The sequence below is a fragment of the Phragmites australis genome, chromosome 16, assembly GCF_958298935.1.
Source record: "Phragmites australis chromosome 16, lpPhrAust1.1, whole genome shotgun sequence".
Classification (NCBI taxonomy): Eukaryota; Viridiplantae; Streptophyta; class Magnoliopsida; order Poales; family Poaceae; genus Phragmites; species Phragmites australis.
The window spans coordinates 19,570,981-19,595,601 of record NC_084936.1 but is presented as its reverse complement, the minus strand read 5'-3'; the positions used below and the strand labels follow the sequence as shown (position 1 = coordinate 19,595,601).

The 24,621-nt window shown below is 44.2% G+C and overlaps 2 protein-coding genes and 1 non-coding gene across 3 annotated transcripts; 2 read left to right on the top strand and 1 right to left on the bottom strand.

Annotated features, from left to right (window-relative positions):
• Nucleotides 1–9,303: 9,303 nt before the first annotated feature.
• Nucleotides 9,304–15,647, bottom strand: LOC133895116 (uncharacterized). Its single transcript, XM_062335305.1, has 2 exons — nucleotides 15,229–15,647; nucleotides 9,304–10,699 (listed from the first exon to the last, which is right to left on the bottom strand). Exons 1-2 carry the CDS (start codon nucleotides 15,633–15,635, stop codon nucleotides 9,544–9,546), a joined length of 1,563 nt encoding a protein of 520 aa, XP_062191289.1. The 5' UTR covers nucleotides 15,636–15,647; the 3' UTR covers nucleotides 9,304–9,543.
• Nucleotides 15,648–17,559: 1,912 nt separating this feature from the next.
• LOC133894925 (uncharacterized) lies at nucleotides 17,560–20,279 on the top strand. Its single transcript, XM_062335120.1, has 2 exons — nucleotides 17,560–17,916; nucleotides 19,350–20,279. Exons 1-2 carry the CDS (start codon nucleotides 17,775–17,777, stop codon nucleotides 19,988–19,990), a joined length of 783 nt encoding a protein of 260 aa, XP_062191104.1. The 5' UTR covers nucleotides 17,560–17,774; the 3' UTR covers nucleotides 19,991–20,279.
• A 542-nt stretch (nucleotides 20,280–20,821) lies between these two features.
• Nucleotides 20,822–20,960, top strand: LOC133896524 (small nucleolar RNA Z247). Its single transcript, XR_009905777.1, has one exon. It is a non-coding gene; the product is annotated as a small nucleolar RNA Z247 (small nucleolar RNA).
• The last annotated feature ends 3,661 nt before the right edge of the window (nucleotides 20,961–24,621 follow it).

The following is a 24,621-nucleotide window of genomic DNA, read 5'->3' as shown; positions in this document are numbered from 1 at the left end:
GACGGTGGTCCAGTCAGAGAGGGCCTTCATCACCGCGTTATTGCTGGTGCAAGCTGAGACCATGATGGCGCTCTGGACAGAGGGACCCTGCACCACGGCGGCAGCGAGGGCATTGGCATTGGCCTTGATAGACTGGAACGTGAGCAACAAATTGGATACGAAGTAGTTCCTGCCATGGTGGAAGATCCGCACAAGACTAATAGTGATAATCTAGAACAAAGTGCTGCGCCAAATTTGGAGACAAGTCATAGCAAACTGTAACTATCTTACCGAAAGTCTTTACATCTCTCACATGATTGTGGCCACCAAGTTGGGATATCTTATTTGATACAATACTTTCACAACTAATTGACTATGTACTTTAACTATGCCATAGGTTAATAATCGAAGTGCATCTTCAGAAAATGTTCCAAGAGTTGGGAAGAAGATTGGATTCAACATCAGATGGTGCCACTTGAAAAAAGGGCGGATGGGACTATATCTCCAAGATACTTACTTTGTAGTAATGAAGGTCAGAAGGCCATTTATCCAACTCATGAAACCGTGAAAGAACAAGCTTCTTTGAGAACACGTTGCAGTGCTCATGTTCAGTTCTACATCACTCGGGAGGGTATTTGGAAGATACAGTAAATTCAACTTGAACACAATCATTCTTTTGTAACTCCAGATAAAACACATATACTTATGTCACAACGTGAAATGTTAGATGCTGAAAGGCACATAATCAAGAAAATGCAGAATGCGGGAATCAAGCAATCTGAAATATTCAATTTCTTTGAACATTAGTCTGGTGGGGCTGAAAATGTACCTTTCTTTTTTTATTTTTTTACTACCGGGTCCTCCTTTACCCGGAGGCTTCTTGGAGCCTTTTTACAGGAGGAGGACCCGAACCCTGCCCCCCCCCCCCACAGGGCCGGCCCTTGAGGGGGGCGAGCAGTGCGGCCGCTCCGGGCCCCCAACTCTCAGGGGCCCCCAACTCGCAGGCTCGGAGCAGGTAGGCCGTAGGCCGCGAGACGCCGCCGAGGGCCCGACTCAGCGAGACGCCGCGCCGCCAAAGACTCGAACCGAACCGACGTTTGCAGGAATCAGGATTGCATAGCGCCGCCAAAGAATCGAACCGAACCTGCCGTCTGCCGTCGCGGAATCGCGGCGTCAGCACGCCTGGCCGGTCCGCCGTCCGCTAGTGGCCCGGTGCCCGCCCTGGTCCGCCGTCCGCCCGGGCCCCGTCCGCGGTCCGCCATCCGCCCGGTGGCCAGTGCCCGCAGCCCCCCCCCCCCTGGTTCGCCGTCCGCCGTCCGCCCGGTGGCCGGTGCCCGCAGGCCGCAGCCCACCCTGGTCCGCCGTCCGCCTGGTGGCCGGTGCCCGCCCTGGACCCCTAGTCCGCCGTCCGCCCTGGTCAGCTGGTCCGCGTTCGACGTCCGCCCGGGCCCTGGTGCCACAGACTGCCACTCTGCCAGTGCCACTTCGTTCGTTCCTCACGTCAAACACTCAAACGCAGACAGGCGACTAGGCGAGTACTGACTACTGAGTAGGCCGTAGGCGACGGTAGTTGATTAAGAAACAGAGCAGTAGGCAGCAGATTTCAGAAATCAGATTTAAGGTTAATTTCAATTATTCTTATTTTTTTAGTTTTGTAACTTTGTAATTTATATGAGTTCAACCACTAACATGTTAATCTTTTCAATTATCAGTTCGTCCTAGGTATCATGTCATTGAGAAAGTACGCATCGGGTAGCGAAAAAAGGAAAAAGAGAAAACAGGTGGATGAGTTAATAGAATCACAGAAGGGGGCAATGGACAAATTCTTAAGGAGTAATACGGGCAGTTCACGAAACCCAGATGAGTGGGCGATAGTTGCTGTGGAGGAACAAACTAATGTGAACGATGACGACCAGGGCCCTACCCCTACGGAAGACAATGTTGATATCAACGAGGATGATAACAATGTAAGTGGTCATGACAACATATTTAATTCATCTGCTACAGAATCTGCTAGTGTTGATGAGCAGCCGGTTTTTACTACGGATATTTATGATCCAAGAAATTGGGATAATCTTGATAACAAAGCTAGGGACATATTAGTGGAGAAGGGGCCTATAAGAGAAGAAAATATTGTATTTCCTTTAGATGACAACTCAAGACATTTTTCGTATGCTCATTTCTCTAGAAAAATGAGCAATGGGGAGGTTCATGACAGAAAATGGTTAGTGTATTCGAAGCTCGTTGATAGAGTGTTTTGCTTTAGTTGTAAGATTTTCAATTCTAGAAATTGCAAGAGTTCATTGGGGCGTGATGGATTTAGAGATTGGAGGTATATTAGTGAGAGGCTAAAAGAACATGAAGTTAGTGTCGAGCATATTACCAACATGACCTCTTGGAATGAACTGAGAGCTAAATTGAGAAAAAGTGAAACAATTGACAAAGATTTACAACAGCAAATCACAAAGGAGAAAGAACGTATAAGACAAGTTTTACTAAGAATAATTGCCATTGTCAAATTTCTTGGTAAACGTAATTTGGTTTTTAGAGGATCCAATGAGCAACTCTATAATGATCATAATAGCAATTTCTTAGCTTGTGTTGAGATGGTTGCAGAATTTGACTTGGTGATGTAAGACCATCTTAGACGTATTAAAAATAATGAGATTCATTATCATTATCTTAGTCATAAAATTTAGAATGAGTTGGTTTCTCTTTTGGCTTCTGATATTACAAATTCTATCATAAAGATCGTTAAAGAGGTAAAATATTTCTCCATTATCCTTGATTGTACCTCAGATGTGAGTCATCAAGAGCAAATGAGTTTGTTGGTTCGATATGTTAATATGTCCGATGGCAAAATAAAATTAGAGGAGTTTTTTTTTGGGTTTCTTGATGGTGGATGATACATCTGGTTCAGGGCTTTTCAATGTATTGATTGATTCTATCAAGTCTTTTGGTCTTAATATTGATGATATTAGGGGTCAAGGTTATGATAACAGCTCTAACATGAAAGGAAAACACAAGGGGGTGCAAACACGATTGCTTGATATTAATCGAAGAGCTTTGTATATGCCATGTGCTTGCCATAGTCTTAATCTTACTCTTTGTGACATGGCTAAATCATGTGCTAAAGCTATTTCATTTTTTGGAATTGTGCAACGGATATATGTATTGTTTTCTGGTTCTACCAAAAGATGGAAAGTTTTGCTCTAGCATATTCCAAGTTTAACTGTGAAATCGTTGTGCAACACTCGTTGGGAGAGTCGAATCAAAAGTGTAAAACCAATTAGGTATCAAGCTCCTGAGCTAAGGTCAGCTTTGTTAAATTTAAGGGAAGCTGATGATACTGATCCCAAGGATAAGAGTGATACAAAAAATTTATTTGAAGTGCTTGGCAGCTTTGAATTTATACTTGGTATGGTTATTTGGTATGACATTTTATTTGCTGTTAACACTGTGAGTAAGAAGTTGCAATCACCGTCCATGTGTATTGAGTCTACCTTACAGCAAATTGAAGGCATAATGAATTACTTTCACAGCTATAGAAATGAAGGATTTGCTTCTAGTCTGATCATAGCCAAAGATATTGCATCTGAAATGGGTGTAGAGGCATCATTTCCAGTAAAGCGTCGTTCTATTAGGAAGAAACAGTTTGATGAAACTGATTATAATGAAGCAAATTTGCAAGCTGAGAGGGCTTTTGAAGTTGATTACTTTTTTGTTATGGTTGATATGGCAATCACTTCATTGAAAACTAGATTTGAAGAACTCCAAGAATTCAAAAGTATATTTGGGTTTTTAATGAGTTCAACAATCTTGAAGTCATTGGATGGTATTGAACTAAAAGACCGTTGCACTAAATTTGCAGAAACTTTCTCTCTAAAGGGTTCATCTGATGTTGAGTTAAATGATCTAATTTCTGAGTTAAGTGTTATGCAGTTGACTTTACCAGATAGACCAATGTCTGCCATGGAGATTTTTGAGTTTGTCATAAATGCAAATTGTTATCCTAATATTTCTGTTGCTTATCGGATCTTATTTACTGTACCAGTGACTGTGGCATCTGCCGAAAGAAGCTTTTCAAAGTTGAAATTATTGAAGAACCATTTGAGGTCTACAATGTCACAAGAAAGATTAAACGGTCTGGCAACTTTATGCATTGAGAAGAAATTATTGGATGAGATTGATATTGATACAATCATTAATGACTTCGCATCTAGAAATATCCGAAGAAATTTTTAAGGTAATATGTTTGAAGTATTCCATATAAATATTGTTTTGATTATTCCATATAAATTTTTAAGGTAATATGTTTGAAGTATTCCATATAAATATTGTTTTGATGTAATTTAAGTTTGTATCAGTAACAACTTTAATATATTTAGGGCCCTATGTTTAATTTCGCACCGGGCCCAAAAAATCTCAGGACCCCCCCCCCCCCCTCATAGAGCTCCCAACCTTGGAGCTTGCCACCATGTTCCTTGCATGTCTGCAAAATGTACCTTTCTTAGAGATGGATTGCAGCAATTTCTTAGAGATGAAATACTTAGAGACCAAAGATGCACAGACATTGTTGGAGTATTTGAGGTACAAGCAAGCTGAAGACCTTTTTTTATGTTGTGCAATTAGATGAAGAAAATGGTCGGATATCCAATTTATTATGGGCCGATGGACAAGCTGTAATGGACTATTCTTGCTTTGGGGATGCAGTTTCTTTCGATACTCCGCTGCTTGGAGTTAACCATCACAAGCAGACTATTCTTTTCGGTGCAACATTATTATATAATGAATCAGCTGAGTCATTTGTGTGGCTTTTCAACACCTTCCTGCAAGCAATGTATGGTAAACAACCTAAAACATTTTTCACTAATCAATGTGCTGTAATGGCAAAGGCGATTGCAATTGTTCTCCCATACACAATTCATCATCTCTGTTTATGGCATATCTACCAGAACGCTGCAAAACATCATAGCCAAGTTATTGCCAACCATTCAAAATTTGAGGTACAACCGGTTGTCGTGGACGGCAGGGAGGTGGGGCCTCGGCATCGCACGGTCGTGGTGAAGCTGAACATGGTCTCGACTTGGCCCGAGACGGCACAGAGAGGCATGGCGACAATGAACGGTAACAACCAAGGGTGGAGATCATTGCGGCAGCGCTGTGATGGATGATGAATGAAGGCGAGCCCTCATGCATGTTCCTGGCAACGGCATGGTGCTTTAGACGTGAAGACGCAATGCGAGACTCCCCACCGAAGGAGATCGGCGTGGGCGCTCCCTCGTCGAAGTGGGAGAATACGATCTTGGCAGCAGTGATTTGGGCACGGAGATCGAGAGAGAGCAGTGGATGTGGTGGAAAGGGTGTGTCGAGGCCGGAGGCGCCCTTTTATAACCGCTGAAAGGAGCGGAGTGGCCGGACGGCGATGGCGGTCATTCAAGGTCACCGAAGCGGGAGGAGACAGTGGCGTCGACTAGACAGAATAGGAGGAGGACATGTCAATGACTGCATGGCACTGCTAAGTGGGCTCGACCTTCAATACCGCTGCCATGTCAGCAAAAACCCACCCAAAACGGGCTTGGGGTGTAAATTAGACCGGATTTGATAGTTTAGGGTGTGAGTTACATGGTTTTTTAGTTGAGGGTTAAAATCAAACAAACGTGATAGTTTAAGGGCCAAAAGTGGAATTTTTTTCCTTCTTTATTTTATAGGGGCAGCTAGACTCTCATGCTTGTGCTGATAATATAACTGTGTCATCAGCAGCACCCTCGACATTTGGTGATTACTCTGCAATCTTTGTTCCAGCTATCCATGGAGAAGTTACAAGTCTACTACTTCAAGCTCATGGAAATGCTACAGCATTTTCTACTGCCAGGAGATTGGATTTCAATGGAGGTCATCATACATGATCTTGATCTGGAGTCCAAGAATATCAGACAAATGCAATGGCATGTTTAGTTGAGCAAAAAAGTCTGTTTTTCTTAGGATACTTTTCTTTTTTTTCTCTGTTATCGAGTCAATGTGTAAACTGTTTGTGATAGCACGCTTATTTGGATCATGAGCACTGGCCATGAAACATGCATCTAATATTTATCTGTTGGTTCTGGAATATTTTTATTTCCATAATCATGTAAACGAGTTTTGCCATTCACCCATAACGGAGTCCCATCTTTTATATTCATGAGGTCAGTTTGAGGTTTGTGAGCACGTATACAGAAATTCGGAGCAATCCTTCTTGAACAAAATCTGAGTACTACTTGCATCAAGTTTCAGAGAAGAGTGTCATGCATTGCTGGTCTCCACAAGAAACAATATTTGATCAGCGAAGTCGGTTTGATCTAGTAATCACAAGAGAAAAGCAAAGCATAAATCAGATGACTAATCACAAGCGAAGTCGTAGCCTGCGCCGACGATGTTTTCTAGTCCAAGGCTGTTCGTCCAGAGCGCTCGTCGTGACTGAAGCCATGGCCGTCAATGTCATCGCAGTGAAGATGTACACTTTCTTGCTGGAGCGCCGCCGTGGTCCGAGCCAACGTCGGCCCTAGACTATGAAAGCCCTCGTTCTCGTCTCCTTGAGATGGATGTTGAAGACGATCGGGATTGGAAGTAGGAGCAGGAATCGGGAATGGGATTATGGGCTAATGGGGAGTTAGTGGGGTTAACGGGGGAGTTAATGGTATGGATGCTGATTTATGCCGCCACGTGTCATGGTTTGGAGGGGGTCCAGGTTGATGAGGTTGTAGACCTGGTCCCATAGGATTTTTCTCCCATAGACCGTGGCATAGTTAAGGGAACGGAACCTACCTGAGTAAAAGAAAATAAATAAGGATGGATTGCATGACTTTTGTTCAGGAATCTGCATCACGTGATAAGGATGGGTAGCCATTATTAAGAAGGAACGATCTACAATTTACCATAAATAAATGTATGTTTTACGATATAACATTTATTATGAGAATAATATATAGGATCTGGATCCATATATCATTGACATACTGATGCTATATCGTAGAACATACAACTTATTCAGTAATAAATAGTAGAATCTCCCTATTAAGAACGTGATACACGTAGCTATTATTACAAAGTTTCGGCGCATAAATAGATAGCAGTATAGAACAATGCTATAATATCATCCTTAAGCATATTCTCTTCATTTTATTTCTTTTCCGATTTCCCTCTCTGTCGGAGGGTGAACTCCTGTCGCAGGGATCCCGAGAGACCCCTTTTTAGAGATTCGGCCGGGGGGATGATCCTGAACGAGCTTGTTTGGGAAATAAGCGGGAAACGGAAATAAATGCAGTGGCTGGTGGGAGATGATCGTCCTAGTGCGAGAAAGATGGGTGCACCGGGGTTTAGACAGGTTCGGGCCGCACGGGGGCGTAACACCCTACTCCTGTGTGAGTGCTATATCTATCCTTGAAGGGAATTCTTCAAGGATGTATCTGGTTACAAGAGAGAGCCACTTACAGAGAGCTTGAGGCTCTCGTGTTCTAGCTTGGCTTGAGCTGGTTCGAGCGTCTGCGTCCTCTTTCTTTTTCTTCACACCTTTTACGTGTTCTCCATCCTTTCCTTTTATAGGCGCGCCGACCTCGACATATCCTGAATGGGAAAGAGGGGGTGCGAGTGCCAAGGTGCCACGGAGAAAGGCGTCATCATTCCGTCTTGGCGAAGTGACAGGGGTGGTGGAAAAATGCGGTCGCGCATCCGATCACCCGCCACTATGGATACCCTCGGGCGCCATTAAGAGGGCCCACCGGGCAGCCTCAGAGGTGCCCGGTGCGCCCACCCTGTCTTGTTCTTCTGCCAGGGCAGGGTGGCAGGCGGAGCGCTTCGATTCTGGCAACGTTATCCCGAGGCACCCGGATGAAACGGGACGGGACCCGTGCATTTAATGGACCCACGCCCCCCTGCCAGTGCATGGCAGGGTCTGACACTGGGGCGTGGGCAGCTGAGAATGTCAGGATGTCAGGCCGCGCGTGCCTATTAAATGCGGCATTGGGCCTTTGACTGGCTGACACCCCGACGATGGGACCCTTCGGGTCGTCGGACGATCTTGCGCGAACCTTCGGGGAACCGAGTCCTCGGGGGCTGCCACGTGCAGCCCCGAGCACTCTCTCCCGAGCACTTCGGTGAGACCTTCGGGGAACCGAGTCCTCGGGGGCTGCCACGTGCAGCCCCGAGCACTCTCTCCCGAGCACTTCGGTGAGACCTTCGGGGAACCGAGTCCTCGGGGGCTGCCACGTGCAGCCCCGAGCACTCTCTCCCGAGTACTTGGGTGAGACCTTCGGGGAACCGAGTCCTCGGGGGCTGCCACGTGCAGCCCCGAGCACTCTCTCCCGAGTACTTGGGTGAGACCTTCGGGGAACCGAGTCCTCGGGGGCTGCCACGTGCAGCCCCGAGCACTCTCTCCCGAGTACTTGGGTGAGACCTTCGGGGAACCGAGTCCTCGGGGGCTGCCACGTGCAGCCCCGAGCACTCTCTCCCGAGTACTTGGGTGAGACCTTCGGGGAACCGAGTCCTCGGGGGCTACCACGTGCAGCCCCGAGCACTCTCTCCCGAGTACTTGGGTGAGACCTTCGGGGAACCGAGTCCTCGGGGGCTGCCACGTGCAGCCCCGAGCACTCTCTCCCGAGCACTTCGGTGGGACCTTCGGGGAACCGAGTCCTCGGGGGCTGCCACGTGCAGCCCCGAGCACTCTCTCCTGAGCACTTCGGTGTTTGGATCATCGGGGGACTACAGTACTCGGGGATAAGTGAGAAACCTTCCGAGCACTTCCTTCCCGGTACTTGGACTCTGCGGATCATCGGGGAACTGGGGTGCTCGGGAACCTATAGGCTACGGCCCCGAGCACCTTCTCCCGGGACTTAGTTTCTTCTTATCCTGCAGGGTGGACCTCGCGGGATGGTGACATGTGGCGGATGGCCGGCCCGGTCTCGGGATTCAGGGACCCCTGGTTCCTAATACACCGACACTCTCCATTCTTATTTCTTTTATTTTCTCTCATCTCTAACTGCTTTCCTTCGAATTGATTCGTGAAGTGAAAAGAGAGAGAATCCTATCTTGGAGGGAATGACCTTGAAAATCCATTCGTAACGGAAATCGTGAAGAGAAACTGTTGAAGTGCTGAAAAGAACGAAAATCCCTTCGTAAAGAGATTCTGAGTTCTAACAGAAATTGGTTAAGGATGATCTAACCAGCTTGGCTCAGCGCCTCAGCCTAAGTTTTGGTCCCAGAACCATCCTCCCCCGAGGAGACAACATTCTTAACCAGAGCACAAATCTTGAAGATGGTATTTCTTCAAAACATTTCAGGCGATGGAAATACAGCAAATATTTAATTTTATATGGCACACAATAACAAAAGTACACAAAACTTGATTTACACAAAAACCTTAAACGATGAACCCTGGATATAGATGCAAGGCGATGAACAGCCTAATTAAGCAAGAAGCCTTAATAACACCATTACCATTATCTCACAGACACCTACATAATTTACCATCTCCTCTCTCTCTCTCACACACACACAAACATGCGCGTGCAAGCAAAAGTAAGGCTGAATTCACAACTCCTTTGCTCTGATCTTGTTGAGATGCACAAAGTCAAAGGCCACGGCCACGCTGCCATCCATCCTCTTCACCACGAATCTCTCCACCAGCACGGATCCGCCGGCCACCTTCCCGGCGTCCTCCTCCTCGTCGACCCACCCACCTCTGTACTCCTCCCACCGCATCCTCTCCCACACGCTCGTGCACACCCCGATCCTCTGCCCCGTCGCCGTCGCCCTGAACCATGCGTACGCATCGCCGTGTCGCGAGCTCCCCGCCTCCTGCCTCGCTTCCACGCTCCCGCCGATGAATGCTTTCTTGCTGGCCAGCTTCGAGCCGCCGCGGTGCTCGTGCACCAGCTCCCAGCGCTGCTCGAGCGCCACCTCGTAGAACGCGCTGCGGTCCATCTGCTCTGCTGGCGCGACGCCGTCTTCTTTGATGAGGTAGAATGGGCAGTACCATTTCCCGACGGCCAAGTTGGCCGGCGCCGGGAGCGCGTCGACGAGGTTGGCGTCAGATAGCTGGCGCGATCGGAGCGCGGCGTCGAGGCCCCGCGCCGCCTCGCCGAGGTCGTAGTTTTTGGACTTGGACGCGTACACGCGCCAGTACTTATTGCGGTAGAGGGAGGGCGGGAAGCCGTCGGCGGCTACGGCCCTCGCCGTGAAGGACCCCCGCCTGCGCTGGACTATCTCGATCTGCTGGTAGATGTCAACTGGGTCGAACGGCCGGGGCTTCACGTCCTTGATGCACCGGCAGAAGCAGCACGTGGCCATGTCCTCCTCTCGGGAGCACGCCCTGACGAGCCCCTTGCGCTTGCCCTTGGCGATGACCACGTAGTAGCGGTTGGACGCGAGCGGCTGGTCGGGGACGGGCACGCACAAGACGACCTCTTCGTAGGTGGTGCTGCTCTGGCCTTGCTGCTGCGTGTACTGCACCGTGAGCAAGTGGTTCTGCGGGAACGGGAGCTCCCACACGCGCGTCCCGCCGCACGTGCCCCAGCAGCACGTCTCGTCGCCGTGGTCTTCAGGGCCCTTCACCACGAGGTAGCCGGAGTTCCGGCCCTCCGGCGGCGGCCGTGACGCCGCCTCCGGCTGGCTCCTGAACAGGGAGAGCGCCTTTGTTGCGTACATGCTAACTAAACTGATTTGTGTGTCATTTGCTTGGGCGATGAGTGTGTATTTATATGCATATTTTGCGATGGTTCACGAAATCGTATCTGGATATCTAGGATTTTTTATATTCTTGAGTCATATCTCTATCCTAGAGAATAGAATCACTGGATATATAAAAACTACTCGCAAATACTTAGGATATCTCGTAAACAGATAAATTTATCTCTAAAAATAATAATAAACGACTCCAAAAGCCGTACAACGACTCTCCTATTGTATACGGAGCGAGAGGACTTGCTAAGGAGGAAAACAAGACACATCAAAGTCAATTAAAGTCTTTCAAGCCTACAGGAGCTATGAACCTTTGAGCCTTATGTAGTTTAGATCTATATTAACAACTCTCCGTAATTGCGCATAAGGAAGCACTTCGACTAGGTTTAGATCCATCTATACTAGCCAAGAGCTCCTTTCTAAATAGTCTCAGAGATTTATACAAGATCAATAGGATGTATAACTATTATTCTAAAGAAGGCATGTACCTATATAAAATTCTATGTGCATGATGTGATTTATCTACTTAAAGCATCCCCTACTCTTTCTACAAACTCGTGAGATTAACGGTTCACTGATCATCGACGGACATTATTTTAGAATGCGTATAGTCCAGCTTTACACAAAATATCAAGAACTAAGTTTTTTTATATATAAAGAGAGCTCTATTGACTTGTCGTATAAGAGATCACACCCGGTCTATGTATAAGAATGGACAAGACAAGTATAGAACAAAGTTTGCTAGGTCAAAGCAATACGAGTACGTTTGTTATAAAAATACTTTTGAATTATTATGCAGCTTTTATAATTTCTGTTAACATAGATTTAGATGAAGTGACAGCCAATATATATCGGAGGACGGTATCAATGTCCAAACCAACAAATAGAAATAAAGTATGGACCATCATGCACTTCGTCTGATGTTGGCTGTTATTTAGCTTAAGCACACGAAGCATCATGCTGTCCAAAACAACAATTTGCTTTTTCTTTTCAGAGACTTTGTGTTTGTTTGAACGAACGGATTTCGTGGAATTTCACGATTTGCCTATCGACCAAGATTCATGTAGCTAGACTTCTTCATCTGTGTTAACTACTGATCAGACTAATTCAGCTGGCACGACTAGTTTTTGCTGTTTGCGTGAACAGAACATGGCTTGCCGCCATCAGCTAGCTGCGTCGCAGCTTCGTAGCAACTTACTCTGCTACCACGTACTTTATTTTTGTTTTCTTTTTGCACATTGGCAATGCACTTGTTTGATAGCTTGAGAGAGATAAGAATCATTACAGGATACCACTTTTTTTTTAAGTCCCTTCTTGATTTCGTGATAATTCATTCCATTCTTTCGAATTGTTCTCATAATTTTTCGAGTGGTGAGAGCTCTGTTCTTCGAAATGTTTCCAAACGTGTACGTGTTTCGGAATTTCACTGTAATCTTTTTGTTAGAAAATTTCGACATTCTAGACGGAACTCCCAAAGTCTTCGTAGCGGTATTTTGCCCCGGTGCCGGCGGAGTTGTTCCCGGGCGTCCGAAGCCGTGAAGGAATCTGTTCCCAAATTATTCCCGTTCGCCCAAAAAAAAAACAGAGAGAGAGACGAAACTCCCGGCAAAAACAAAACAAAACAAAACGGACGAGCCTGACGTGACGTCACCATCCATCCCCCGTCGCCGGCCTTCCTGGAAACCGCAACCCGTTTCCACTGCTGCACTTACATCCAGCTCGATTCTGTAACACCACTCGTTATTACGCGATTTTTAAGAAAATCTGCATATGTTTTCTTAAAAAAACGAAGGGGAAAAAAAAAAGAGGAAAGGGACTCCCGAGCTCCATTCCACGTCTGACCTCTGCCGACCGCGTTCCCCAAAATAAACAAAAGAAAATAACTCACCAGGGACCAAAATGAAAATCAGAGAAACGAATCGCGCCGGCGCCTCCACGGTCTCGTCCTCTCCCGAGCCCCGGCTGCGCGCCGCGAGGAGGAAGCACGAAGCAGCCCGCTCCCCTCCCGCTTTCAGGGGCCTCCCAAGGTCGGTCTCCGGTTCCGGGCTGTAAGGATCCGAGAGAGAATCCAGGGAGGAAGGAGAGGATTTGATGGTGGAATTCGTCACTCAGACATGATTTAGTTCTCGACAGGTTCAGAGGAGCAGAATACAGATATTACACAGCCTAAAAGTTGTTTGGTTGAAAAACCCCCTAAAAATTTGATTTTTGTTGAAAAACCTCCAAAAATTCAAAAAAATAAAAAAATCACAAAAACATTCTAAAAATACTAGAGACAATTTGAAATTTTTTTTCAAAAATAATATCCTTTGCATCATATTTCATGAAGAGGAAGTTTTGAAAAAAAAAGAAAAATGTACAGCTCATTTATTAACTCGTGTTATTTTAACTTTATCATATCTATCATTATTTTTCCTACACAAATAATTGTTTAAGTAAACTAATAAAAGTGGTTTCACTAATTTTGAGGGTGTTATGGATTAGTTATGAATTAATTTATCTGCAACACATTTACTCAATCCTGCACATTACAATAACTATTTCAAGATTTCATGTATTTTTAGAAGATAGAAGATCATGTAAGAAGACTAAAAAATTTTGTTTCATGATTTTTGGATTAGTAAATAATTAACTATGCATTTAACTCGAATTAATAAATGAGCTGCACGTTTTTTTTTTCAAACTTACTCTTTATGAAATATGATGCAAAGGATATTATTTTTTAAAACAAATTTCACAAAAGAATTACAAATTTTTTATGATTTTTTTAATTTTTTTAATTTTTAAGGTGTTTTTCAACAAAATCAAACCTTTAAGTTTTTTTTAACAAAATAATTTTTAAGAGAAAAGTTAAAATCAAGTGACTTTTGAGGGTTTTTTTTATTTTTCCCATACAGATATTACGCAGCTTGTCATTCCTCTCTCTCCAGCCTACTTCTACTCACGTGCGTCCGTCTTGTGGACCCCTCATGCTTATGTTGGTCCACAGTGTATGTATATAATTAGTACCATATAACTAAATAATTGGTATACAAGTTTATTTTATCTAATATATATGTTTGAGCATCATGTCTTTTTAGCATATTTCGGTATTAGATGTTATTAAATATAATTTACTACATATGGTTATTCTAAATGCATCTAAACGAAATAATTTTTCCTTATCAAACTTTATCAATTTTAAAACGTTTGTCCTTAATAATCATGATTTATGTTATATTGTTCTACTTTTTATTGACTTGAGCTCTAGTTATTTTCAGTTATAGATATTTTTTAGTAATTTCTATAGTAAGTCAATATCGAACTAGAAAAAGCAATATCGAGATGTTGAATAGATAGTTATCATTATCTATTATAGGAAATATTACACATTTGTTATTGTAAGCGAATTTGTGTATGAATAAGAAAAAATATGTTTTAAATTGATTATGGAACATAGATTCATATTCTAAAAATAAAAAATATGATTTTTACAAGGATTAATTTAATAGCTTTTGGAACCGATTCAATTTTTTCTCCCATCGGCCCTCTTTATCGTCCAATCATGGCTCCGCCCCTACCTATCAGTCACGTGTTGGGTTTGGGTTTGCGCTTGCTCCTTCTGGGCCCATCGTCACTTGCCGAGGGTTGCTCCTCGTCAGGTCTCAGGGGTCCTGGTTGGTCTCCTAACAACTCCTCCCCCTTAAGAGCCTGCTTGACCCTAAGCAGAGCACGAGAAAAACGTTGTCGCAGAGCTATTGCATCTTCCCAGGTCACCAACTCGATAGGTTGCGAAGACCACTTCACCAAAACTAGGGCGATATTGGAAGCACCCTGAACCACCATTCTTTTCTGCAAAATAAGCTCAGGCACCTGTAGACAGTGGTCAGTAGCTGGTAGAACTAGTGCCTGATGCTTGACGCCAATAGCCACTTTGAGCTGGGAGACGCAAAAAAAGGGGATGAATTGTAGACGATGAGGGAAGCTCCAGCCATTAAGCTAAGAATCCAATTCTTTGCAGAATTCGGTATAGACCGAAGTACTTCAAAGTTAGCTTGTGATTGGAGTGTATAGCAACAAACAATTAGACATATGGTTGTAGCTTTAGAAAAATGAGATCACCAACAGAAAACTGATGCTCCACTCAATTATTGTCAGCTTGCAATTTCATTTGTTGCTGAGATCTCAAGAGATGTTAATGTAATAACTGATCAATCAATGTACGTTCCTCCAACGAGTGAAGATCTGTTACCTTGCAGTTAGAGGAATCCTCAATCCCCAAGTGGCACGGTGAGTGCCATACAACACTTCAAAAGGGTCGACAGGCTTTTCCATCGCGAGCTGGTGGACACACCTCTCAAACCGACTCAATCAAAAAAGAAGGTCGTAGCTACTTTAATAATGCTTGTCACCTAGGAGGTGCGAAAGGAGCGTAACACAAGAGTCTTTAATCGGAGCGAGAGCATGATACATACTTTATTGGTCAAAATCAAGGATGAAATAAGAGTTTGGATCACAACAGGAGCATAGAAACTAAGTGATCTTTTAGACTCAGACTAGAGTTCTGTTTTTAGGATTGAGTCTGCCTTATCCAATCTGTTTTTGGAACCTCTCTCTCTAAGACTGTTTTTTATTTTTGTACTTACTCCTGCTTTTTTATTATATGAGGCAATCCTCTGCCTCCTTTCAAAAAAGAAGAAGAAGAAGAAGAAGACTTCGTAGGTGGTGCTGCCCTCGCCATCGCTCTTCGTGTACCGCACCGTCAGCACGCGGTTCTGAGGGAAGGGGAGCTCCAACACGCGCGTGTCACGGCAGATGCCCCAGCAGCACGTGCGGCTGTCCTCCTCCTCCTCCTCTTCAGCGCCCTTCACGACGAGGTAGCCGGAGTTCCCGCCCTCCGGCGGTGACCTGGACGCCGCCTCCGGGTGGCTCTTGAAGAGGGAGAACGGCTTAGTCGTGTACATGTTGATTACACTGATTTGCTACTCATTTGATTTGGTTGATGTCGATGAGCATGTATAAATATTTGGAGATGGTAGACGTAATCGTTGATGAAAGATTAATTGAAAAAAGTCTAGAGCTGATCACTAGACCATGGAAACGCGTCTTTGATCTGACTAGTCGTTACTGAGCCTATTGTTGAGTGATTTGAGCTCCTAAGTCAAGTTTGTCGGTGCCGTAAATTGACTATTGTCGAATGATCAAACGCTGAAACAGAGCAGCTTTAAAACTACGGACTAGTAGTATACACTAGCTAATAAGACAATGAGCTTTGAAAAAACTTCTTTTTACCATATGGGAAAATTTCTTTATGCCACTTGCTTCTCGCGTATTCACTCTTCCGTCACAAAAAACAATTGGCTTCTCTCTTTAACCATCATTCCGTTACTGCCCATTTCTCTTTTGCCATCGCAGTTAGGTCACACTAGTTGACCAATAAGAAAATATAGAAAACTCAAGGACAATTATTAAAAAATACCATAAAGTCAAGAACTTGAAAATCATGGAAATTTATGAGCAATGAAGAAAAATGCTAGAAATCAATATAAGTATGTGAAATATTCATAGTTATTCAAAGATAAATTCACAAAAAAAATTGAAGACTCATGAGAAAATTGATATGGGAAAAATACCCTCAAAACTTTGAGTGTATTTTCTTTTGGATTTTTTTTTCAAAACTTCTTCCACAGGTGATCCTCTAGGTTTCTAGTGTAATCTAGAGTTTTTATTTATATTTTTACGATTTTTCTTGACTTTATGGTTTTTTCTGATATTTTTTTCCTAAGTTTCATGTATTTCTTAACGTAAGAAAAGCGAGCCTAGTGCAGTGCCATTCCACTCACGTGTCACGGCTGTTGGAACAATTCCAGGCAGCCGTGCCGCATGTTTATTGTCAGCCAAGTGACATGGTGTGGGGGCAAAACCTAGTGCGTATCTAGGAGAGGTCCAGCTTCTGGATTTTTGCAGAATCTAATGTTCAAACAACGTGAGGAAACATAACTGTTGTTTTCAAAATTTCCAAAACGGCGGCAAATATGTAATTTATTTGGCACACGAGTACACAGTGCTACAGACAGAGTTTGAGTTGTGCTCGATAGAGATAGAGATCACCTGTGGACTCTTTGAGTAGATCGTCTAGAAGATTTGCTTCTGATTCAAAGAGTCCGAATACATATCTGTAGTCTATCTCTTGTGCCATATATAAATAGAAGATGTAGCCTCATCACGAGGTAATGCTTCTACAATTTCGTTTTTCATATGGTATCAGAGAATCTCCTCTAAAACTGAGACTCCATCTGCTACTGACGATTCTCATCTACTCTCGTCGGTTTTGCTTCTGTCGTCGGCTTCCTGTTGTTGCAGAAGCGCAGGAACCCTGTCTGTTTTTTCTGCTGCCGGTGACATTCCTGTCGACTCATTCGCTGTTGTCGCGCACAATGCCCGCACTGAGATTCTTGACTCGTTTGGTTGCTGCAGTGTTTGCTGTTGTCACCGCAGGCGCAGCGGGCCAGCAGCCAAACGCAGGCGCAGCGCAGGCACCCGGGCGGCCGGGCAGACAGACGCAGAGCAGAGCTGCGCAGGGCCGCAGACGCAGGCTGCTCAGCTGCTCTGGCGCTCTGCTGACTGCTGCTCAACTGGCAACAGCTCTGCTCTTTGCTCTGCTGCTGGCGCCTGGCTCTGGCAGCAGTGCAGCACCGCAGTCCACAGCACGGCAGCAACCAGCAGGCAGCTCCAATCTCCACCGCTCCAGCCATGCACAGGGTGCCGAATTGCTCTTTGTTTGCATGAACCCAATTAGCAAGTGAGAAATACTCAACCAGTGAACTCAATTTATTTCTTAATTTATTTATTTCTTGCTTCTTTGCGGTTGCACAATCTCAAATTCTAAATGAAATATCAACATTTTAATGTAGATAGAACGGTTGGCTTTCAATTTGAAAATGAAGAAGAAATCAGTTGCTTTGAAAATTTTATGAGAAAGGGCTGCAAAGGCGCAGAAAGTAGCATCCTCATTGACTTCAACACCAATTATCATTGAGAGTGTAGCGGCAAATCAGAGTAGTCCTCGTGATGTAAGTGAGATACGACCTGAGATAGAAAGCATGGAATCAAATATAGGAATCACTGAACTTGAACCAAAGATAGCAAGCACAGAACCATCCTCTTTGCCCCCAATCATAGAAGATGATGAATCGGAAGATGATGGTGATATTTATGATCTTGAGAAGCTTCCTCGTGATCCTGGTAAGAGGATACCCATCTCATGCTATAATATCAATGAAAGAAATTTAGTTATAAGGGGATACATTGCATTGGGGCCATGTCAACCACGGGGGTATATTTTTTCACAAAGAAAGATTGGGGTTATGCGTCGCTTCAATGTTAATTGGTTTGATGAATATCATTGGCTTGAATATAGTGTGGAACTAGATGCTGCTTTCTATTTTGTTTGCTATTTGTTCAAGCACAAAACAAATTGTTCCGGTGGAGATGCTTTTGTGACAGGAGGATTTAGAAATTGGCACATGAAAAAGAGGGTTGATAAACATGTTGGTGGTATGACTAGTTTGCACAATATTGCTCAAGAGAAATATAACTTGTTCATTAGGCCGAAAGCAACAATTGTTGAGTCTATTGCTTCCAATTCCGAGCAAGAGAAGGTCACTTACAAGCGTCGTTTGACCTATTCACTTAAATGCTTGAAGTTTCTTTTGCATCAAGGTTTAGCTTGTCGTGGACATAATGAAAGTGCAGATTCACTTAATAGAGGAAATTTTCTTGAACTTTTGAATTGGCTAGCAAAATTTTTTGAAGAAGTTAGCAAGGTGGTTCTAAAGAATGCTCCAAAGAATTATCAAATGACTGCCCCCAAAATACAGAAAGATATCATCAATTGTTGTGCCAAAGAAACTATTAGGCTTATCATGGATGGCTTTGGTGGTGACTATTTTGCAATACTTGCTGATGAATCTAGTGATGTGTATAAAAAAGAACAGTTTGGCTCTTTTTTGCGTTATGTTGATAAAAAAGGAAGGGTAGTTGAGAGGTTTCTTGGTGTTGTGCATGTTGAAAACACTAGTGCTTTGACACTTAAAACTGTAATTACAACCATGCTTATAGATCATTCATTGAGCTTGTGTATGATTCGTGGGCAAGGTATGATGGAGCTAGTAATATGAAGGGTCATGTTAATGGTCTAAAGAAACTAATTATGGATGAGTGTCCTTCTGCTTATTATGTGCACTGTTTTGCACATCAACTTCAGTTAACTCTTGTGGCTGTGGCTAAGGAAAACACAGATTGTGTTTGGTTTTTTGAGCAACTCAGATATTTGTTGACTGTCATTGGAAATTCTTGTAAGAAGGCACAAATGCTTCAAATGGTGCAAGCTCAACAGATTGTAGAAGCTTTAGAATTAGATGAAATTCAATCTGGAAAGGGTTTGAATCAAGAGATGGGTTTAGGGAGACCGGTAGATACTCGTTGGGGATCTCACTATAAAACTATTATGCATGTTATCTCTTTGTATCCTTCAATCCGACGAGTTCTCATAAAGGTTGGAAAAGATCCCTTTCAAGGCGCACAGGCTACACAAGCTTAAACAATGTTGAAGTAGTTTACTTCATTTGAGTTTGTTTTCATGGCACATTTATTGCTAACCATATTTGGGTACACAGATGACTTAAATCATACTTTGCAAAAGAGGGATCAAGATATTGTTAATGCAATAGAGCTCATCTATGATACAAAGACTCAACTACAGTTTTTGCGGGAGTATGGTGGATGGGCAGATTTTTTTAAAACTGTCAATTCCTTTTGTGACAAGCATGGCATCAAAATTCCTAGTATGGATGATTTTTACAAGCCAGTTGGAAGAGACAGGAGGTTCTTTCCAAAAGCTAAGAATCTACATCGTTTTCATGTCGACATGTTCTTAAGTGCCATTGATAGGATATTGCGAGAGCTTAATGACAGATTTGATGAGGTAAATACAAATTTGCTTCTTTACATTGCATCATTCAATCCTGTTGATTCATTTGTTGCGTTTGACAAGGATAAATTGGTTAAGCTTGCTCAGTTCTATCCTAATGATTTCTCAAGCATTGAAATGATTCATCTTCGTTTTCAACTTGCACACTTTGTTACTGATATGCGTAGAGATGAAAGGTTTAGAGCAGTGAAAAATCTTGTTGAGCTATCCATTATGCTTGTTGAAACAAAGAAGAATCTCAACTATGATATAGTGTACAAGCTTCTCAAATTGGTATTATTCTTCCTGTGGCAACTGCTAGTGTTGAGAGGGTATTTTCTTCGATGAATTATGTGAAGAATAAGTTGAGGAATAGAATAGGGGATCAATATTTGAATGATTGCTTGATTACCTTTTTGGAGCGTGAATTTTTTTGTCCAAGTCAAGGATAGTGACATCATAAATCGGTTCCAAGCTATGAAGAAACGCAAAGTTGAATTGTAATTTTCTTTACATATTTTGTAATTTGGACTATTTGGATCATTTGTACCCTAATTTAAGCTATTGTGGACCATTTATATTTTGGATGGAACAATTTTTTTTTTGCTTGAATACCCAGTTATTAAATCCTGGGTCCGCCACTATTGTCACGCGTAGCATCTGCCCCGAGGCTCCTGTCAACTTGTCGAAACTTCATCTGCTGCTGCTGCTGGCGGTCTGATCATGACTGCAGGACTTGGACATCCGATCACAGAGAAGCTAGCCAAGCACAATTACGCTTTATGGAAAGCACAGGTTCTTCCACTGGTGCGTGGCGCCTAATTGGAAGGTTTCCTGGATGGATCCATTGCTGTTCCATCCAAGGAAATTGATTTCATAGATGCTGACAAGACAATCTGAGGACCAAATCTGGAGTATTGTAAATGGATTATTCTGGATCAACAAGTCCTCAGCTATATCCTCTCCTCTCTTTCTCGGGAGGTTCTATCGCAAGTGGTTGCCATGCAATATGCGGCACAAGTATGGAAGGCAATTGAGGACATGTTATTCTCTCAAACGCGTTCACGGTCCATCAATACCCGTATAGCGTTAGCCACAACACAGAAGGGCAATATGACTATTGCAAAATATGTTGGCAAGATGAAGGCGCTAGGAGATGAGATGGTGTCTGCTGGCAAGCCTTTAGATGATGAAAAGATGATCTCGTACATCCTCCCAGGTCACGATATCGAGTAAAATCCAATCGTGTCTACCATTATCGCACAAGTAGAACCAATTTTGGTCAATGAATTATATGCTCAGATGTTAAGTTTTGAAACAAAGATGGATTTACTACAAAGCGACTCTTAGTTTCAATCATCTATCAATTGTGCAACTCGTGGTGATCGTGGTGGTTCTAATCCATGTGGTCGCGGTAGTCAAGAATGTGGCCATGGGCGAGGTAGGAACAGTGGCGGGCCCAACAACAATAGAAACAATGGCGATGATCGTCATCCCAAGTGTCAGCTATGTCTCAAACTTGGGCACACTGCAATGAACTGTTGGAACCGCTTTGATCCTGATTTTGTCTCTGAAGAGAAGAGTGCAGCTACTGCAACAAATAATTATGGCGTGGATACAAATTGGTATACTGACTCTAGAGCTACTAATCATATTACTAGCGAGCTTGACAAGCTGGTCATCCATGACAAGTACACTGGAAATGATCAAATGAAGACAACAAGTGGTGCAGGCATGAATATTAGTCATATTGGTCATGCTATTGTTCATACCCCTAATCGTAATATTCATCGAAACAACGTTCTTCATGTTCCTAAAGCTACAAAGAACCTTATTTCTGATCATCGTTTTACAACTGATAATCAAGCCTTCCTTTAATTTCATCCTAATTTTTTCTTTATTAAGGATCATGCAACGAAGAAAACTCTTCTTCAAGGCAAGTGTGAAGGGGGTCTTTATCCTATCTCTCCCAGTCCAACCAAATCAAGGAAGCAGGTGTTTAGTGCCATCAAACCCTCTCTAGCAAGATGGCACAGTCATCAAGGTCACCCTACATTCTCCATTGTTCAACGAGTCATTAGTGAAAATATTTTTCCTTGTACTAGTGAGAGCAATAATGATTCAGTTAGTGATTCCTATCAGTAGGCTAAGAGTCATCAGTTACCCTATCCTAGGTCATCTAGTGTGTCAAGTGTTCCTCTAGAATTGGTTTTCTCTAATGTATGGGGACATGCTCATGATTCATTTGGAAGAAAGAAATACTATGTTAGATTTATTAATGACTATAGCAAGTTCACTTGGATCTATTTACTTAAACATAAGTCTGAGGTTTTTCAGAGATTCTATGAGTTCCAAAATCTTGTTGAACGGATGTTTAGTTGCAAGATTATTGCCATGCAAACTGATTGGAGAGGTGAGTATGAAAAGCTTAATTCCTTTTTCCATAAAGTTAGGATAAATTATCTAGTGCCATGCCCTCATGCTCATCAACAGAATGGCCCCACTGAACAAAAACACCGCCATATTGTTGAAGTTGGGCTTTCCTTGTTAGTCAACGCCTCCATGACTTTCAAATACTAGGGTGAAGCTTTTCTTACAGCCACCTATTTGATTAATCGAACACCCATTAAATTCATCCAATACTCTACTCCCCTTACTCAATTACAACATGTAAAGTCTGATTATTCTTCCTTTAGGATTTTTGGATGTGCCTGTTGGCCAAATATTCATCCTTATAATTCTCAAAAACTTCAATTTCATTCCAAAAGATGTGTGTTCCTTGACTATAGCTATCTACATAAAGGATTCAAGTGCCTAGATGTTTCCACCGGTCGCATTTACATATGTCGTGATGTTGTGTTCGATAAGAATGTATTTCCCTTTGCTTAGTTAGATCCTAATGTCGGAACCCGCCTTCATTCTGAAATTCTCCTTGTACCTATAGATTCTATCTCTAGGAGGGAGCAATCAGTTGAACCTATGTGTCGGGGGACAATCCCTGACAATGAATCCGGGGTGTACCGGACGACGGGCATGTTGATCTACGGTTCTTGTGGTGAGATCGTATGGACACAAGAACACGGGGATTTAATCCAGGTTCAGGTCTCGCGTGGGATAATATCCTTATGTCATGTGTATTTTCTTATGAGTTGGATAAACTTGTTACAGAATGTCTTATGTGTTGTTACAAGTCGGGTCCTCCTCCCTTTATATACCAGGAAAAAAAGTATACATACAAATAGACCGTGCCAAACTCTGTGACAGACCTATACCTGACGAAGCCAACTACCCCTAGCCCATCATGATGATAGATAGTCACGCCTGTCCTGCTCTAGTCATCCTGCACGCCATGTCCCATCCATCGAACGCTGTCACACTCACTTGTGAGGCCATCCCGTAGCATGAATTGCTGCGGGACAAGTCACTGCGCACCACGCCTGCCCACAACCTTGCTCGCCGAATGGAAATGCCTAGGGAAGGTGTCGGAGGATGAACTCCTCAAGCGGGGATCCTGAGTGACCCCCTTTGAGATTCGGCCGGGGGGATGATTCTGAATCTATCTCATACGTGGATTTAATGCGAGTATGTGAGATGTAGGCGGGACGGATGATCGGCTGCCAGTGGGAGTAAATGCTCGAGGGATTTTAAACAGGTTCGGGCCGCACGGGGCATAATACCCTACTCCTGTGTGTATGCTATTAATGCTCTGGGAACGCCTCTCTCTGGATCTCTGTATTACAAGGTTTTTTTGTCTAAGTCTAGAGCTTCAGTCTTGCTTCGAGCTTGGTGAACCTCTGCTCCGCTTCTCAAATTTGTGTGCTGTGCTCGTCCGAAACTTGTTCAGGCATGTTAAGACTTCTGCTTGTTGCTCCTTCGAGGTGCACCCCCCCTTTTATCCTGTCGGGGGAGGCTTGGCGTGCCCAGAAAGGAGGGCACGAGTTCCCATGAGCCATAAATGGAAAGCAACCATCATGGGGTTGCAGTTTGATGTTACAGGAGGTTGAAAATGTGCTCTTGGCCGGTCCTGTCGCCCATTACGCCACCTATTAGCGGGTGCATCAAGGGGGGCCACCGAGTAGCCGCTGAGCAACCCCGTGTGCCCGCTCGGTCAGAGCAAGTCTGACACAGTAGGGCGGCAGGCGATATGCCTCGAGCCCAGCGATGATATCTCTAATCCATGCAGGATGACGTGCGATGGGACCCGTCGCATTAAATGTCCCCACGCCATCCTACCAGGCGGTGGCAGGGACTGATGTACTCAGTACGACAGGCGTGGGGGGAGTGGTTGGAAGTGACAAGCCACGCTCCCTCTTAAATGCAGCATCGGGCCTCTCACCAATTGGCACCTCACCGCTGAGCCCTTGTGGGGTCCACCGGCAAGGGGCTTCTCAGGTCCTCGGGGAACTCTGGGTGCTCGGGGACTACTGTTCATAGCCCCAAGCGTCCTCTTCCGGATATGTCTCTTCTCGGTCCTCGGGGAACTCCGGGTGCTCGAGGACCACTGTTCATGGCCCCGAGCGCCCTCTCCCGGGACTGTGTCTTCTCGGGTCCTTAGGGAACTACGGGTACTCGGGGACCACTACTCATGGCCCCGAGCACCCTCTCCCGAAACTGTGTCTTCTCGGGTCCTTGGGGAACTACGGGTACTCGGGGACCACTGTTCATAGCCCCGAGCGCCCTCTCCCGGGACTGTATCTTCTTGGGTCCTTGGGGAACTACAGGTACTCAGGGACCACTGCTCATGGCCCCGAGCACCCCTCCCGGAACTGGCTCTTCTCGGGCCTCGGGGAGATGGTCCCCGAGGGAAGGCGCCACGTGGCATTCTGCTGTCCTGGCCTCGGGACTTGGGGACCCCTGGTTCCCATGTCACCCACGGAAGGAAGACACTCAAGTGGATGGCATTAAATGTGATTCGACTTGTTAGGTGAGTACCTGCTCTGCGACTAGCAGGGGTTGGTCAGAAAGTGAAGTCGTATTCT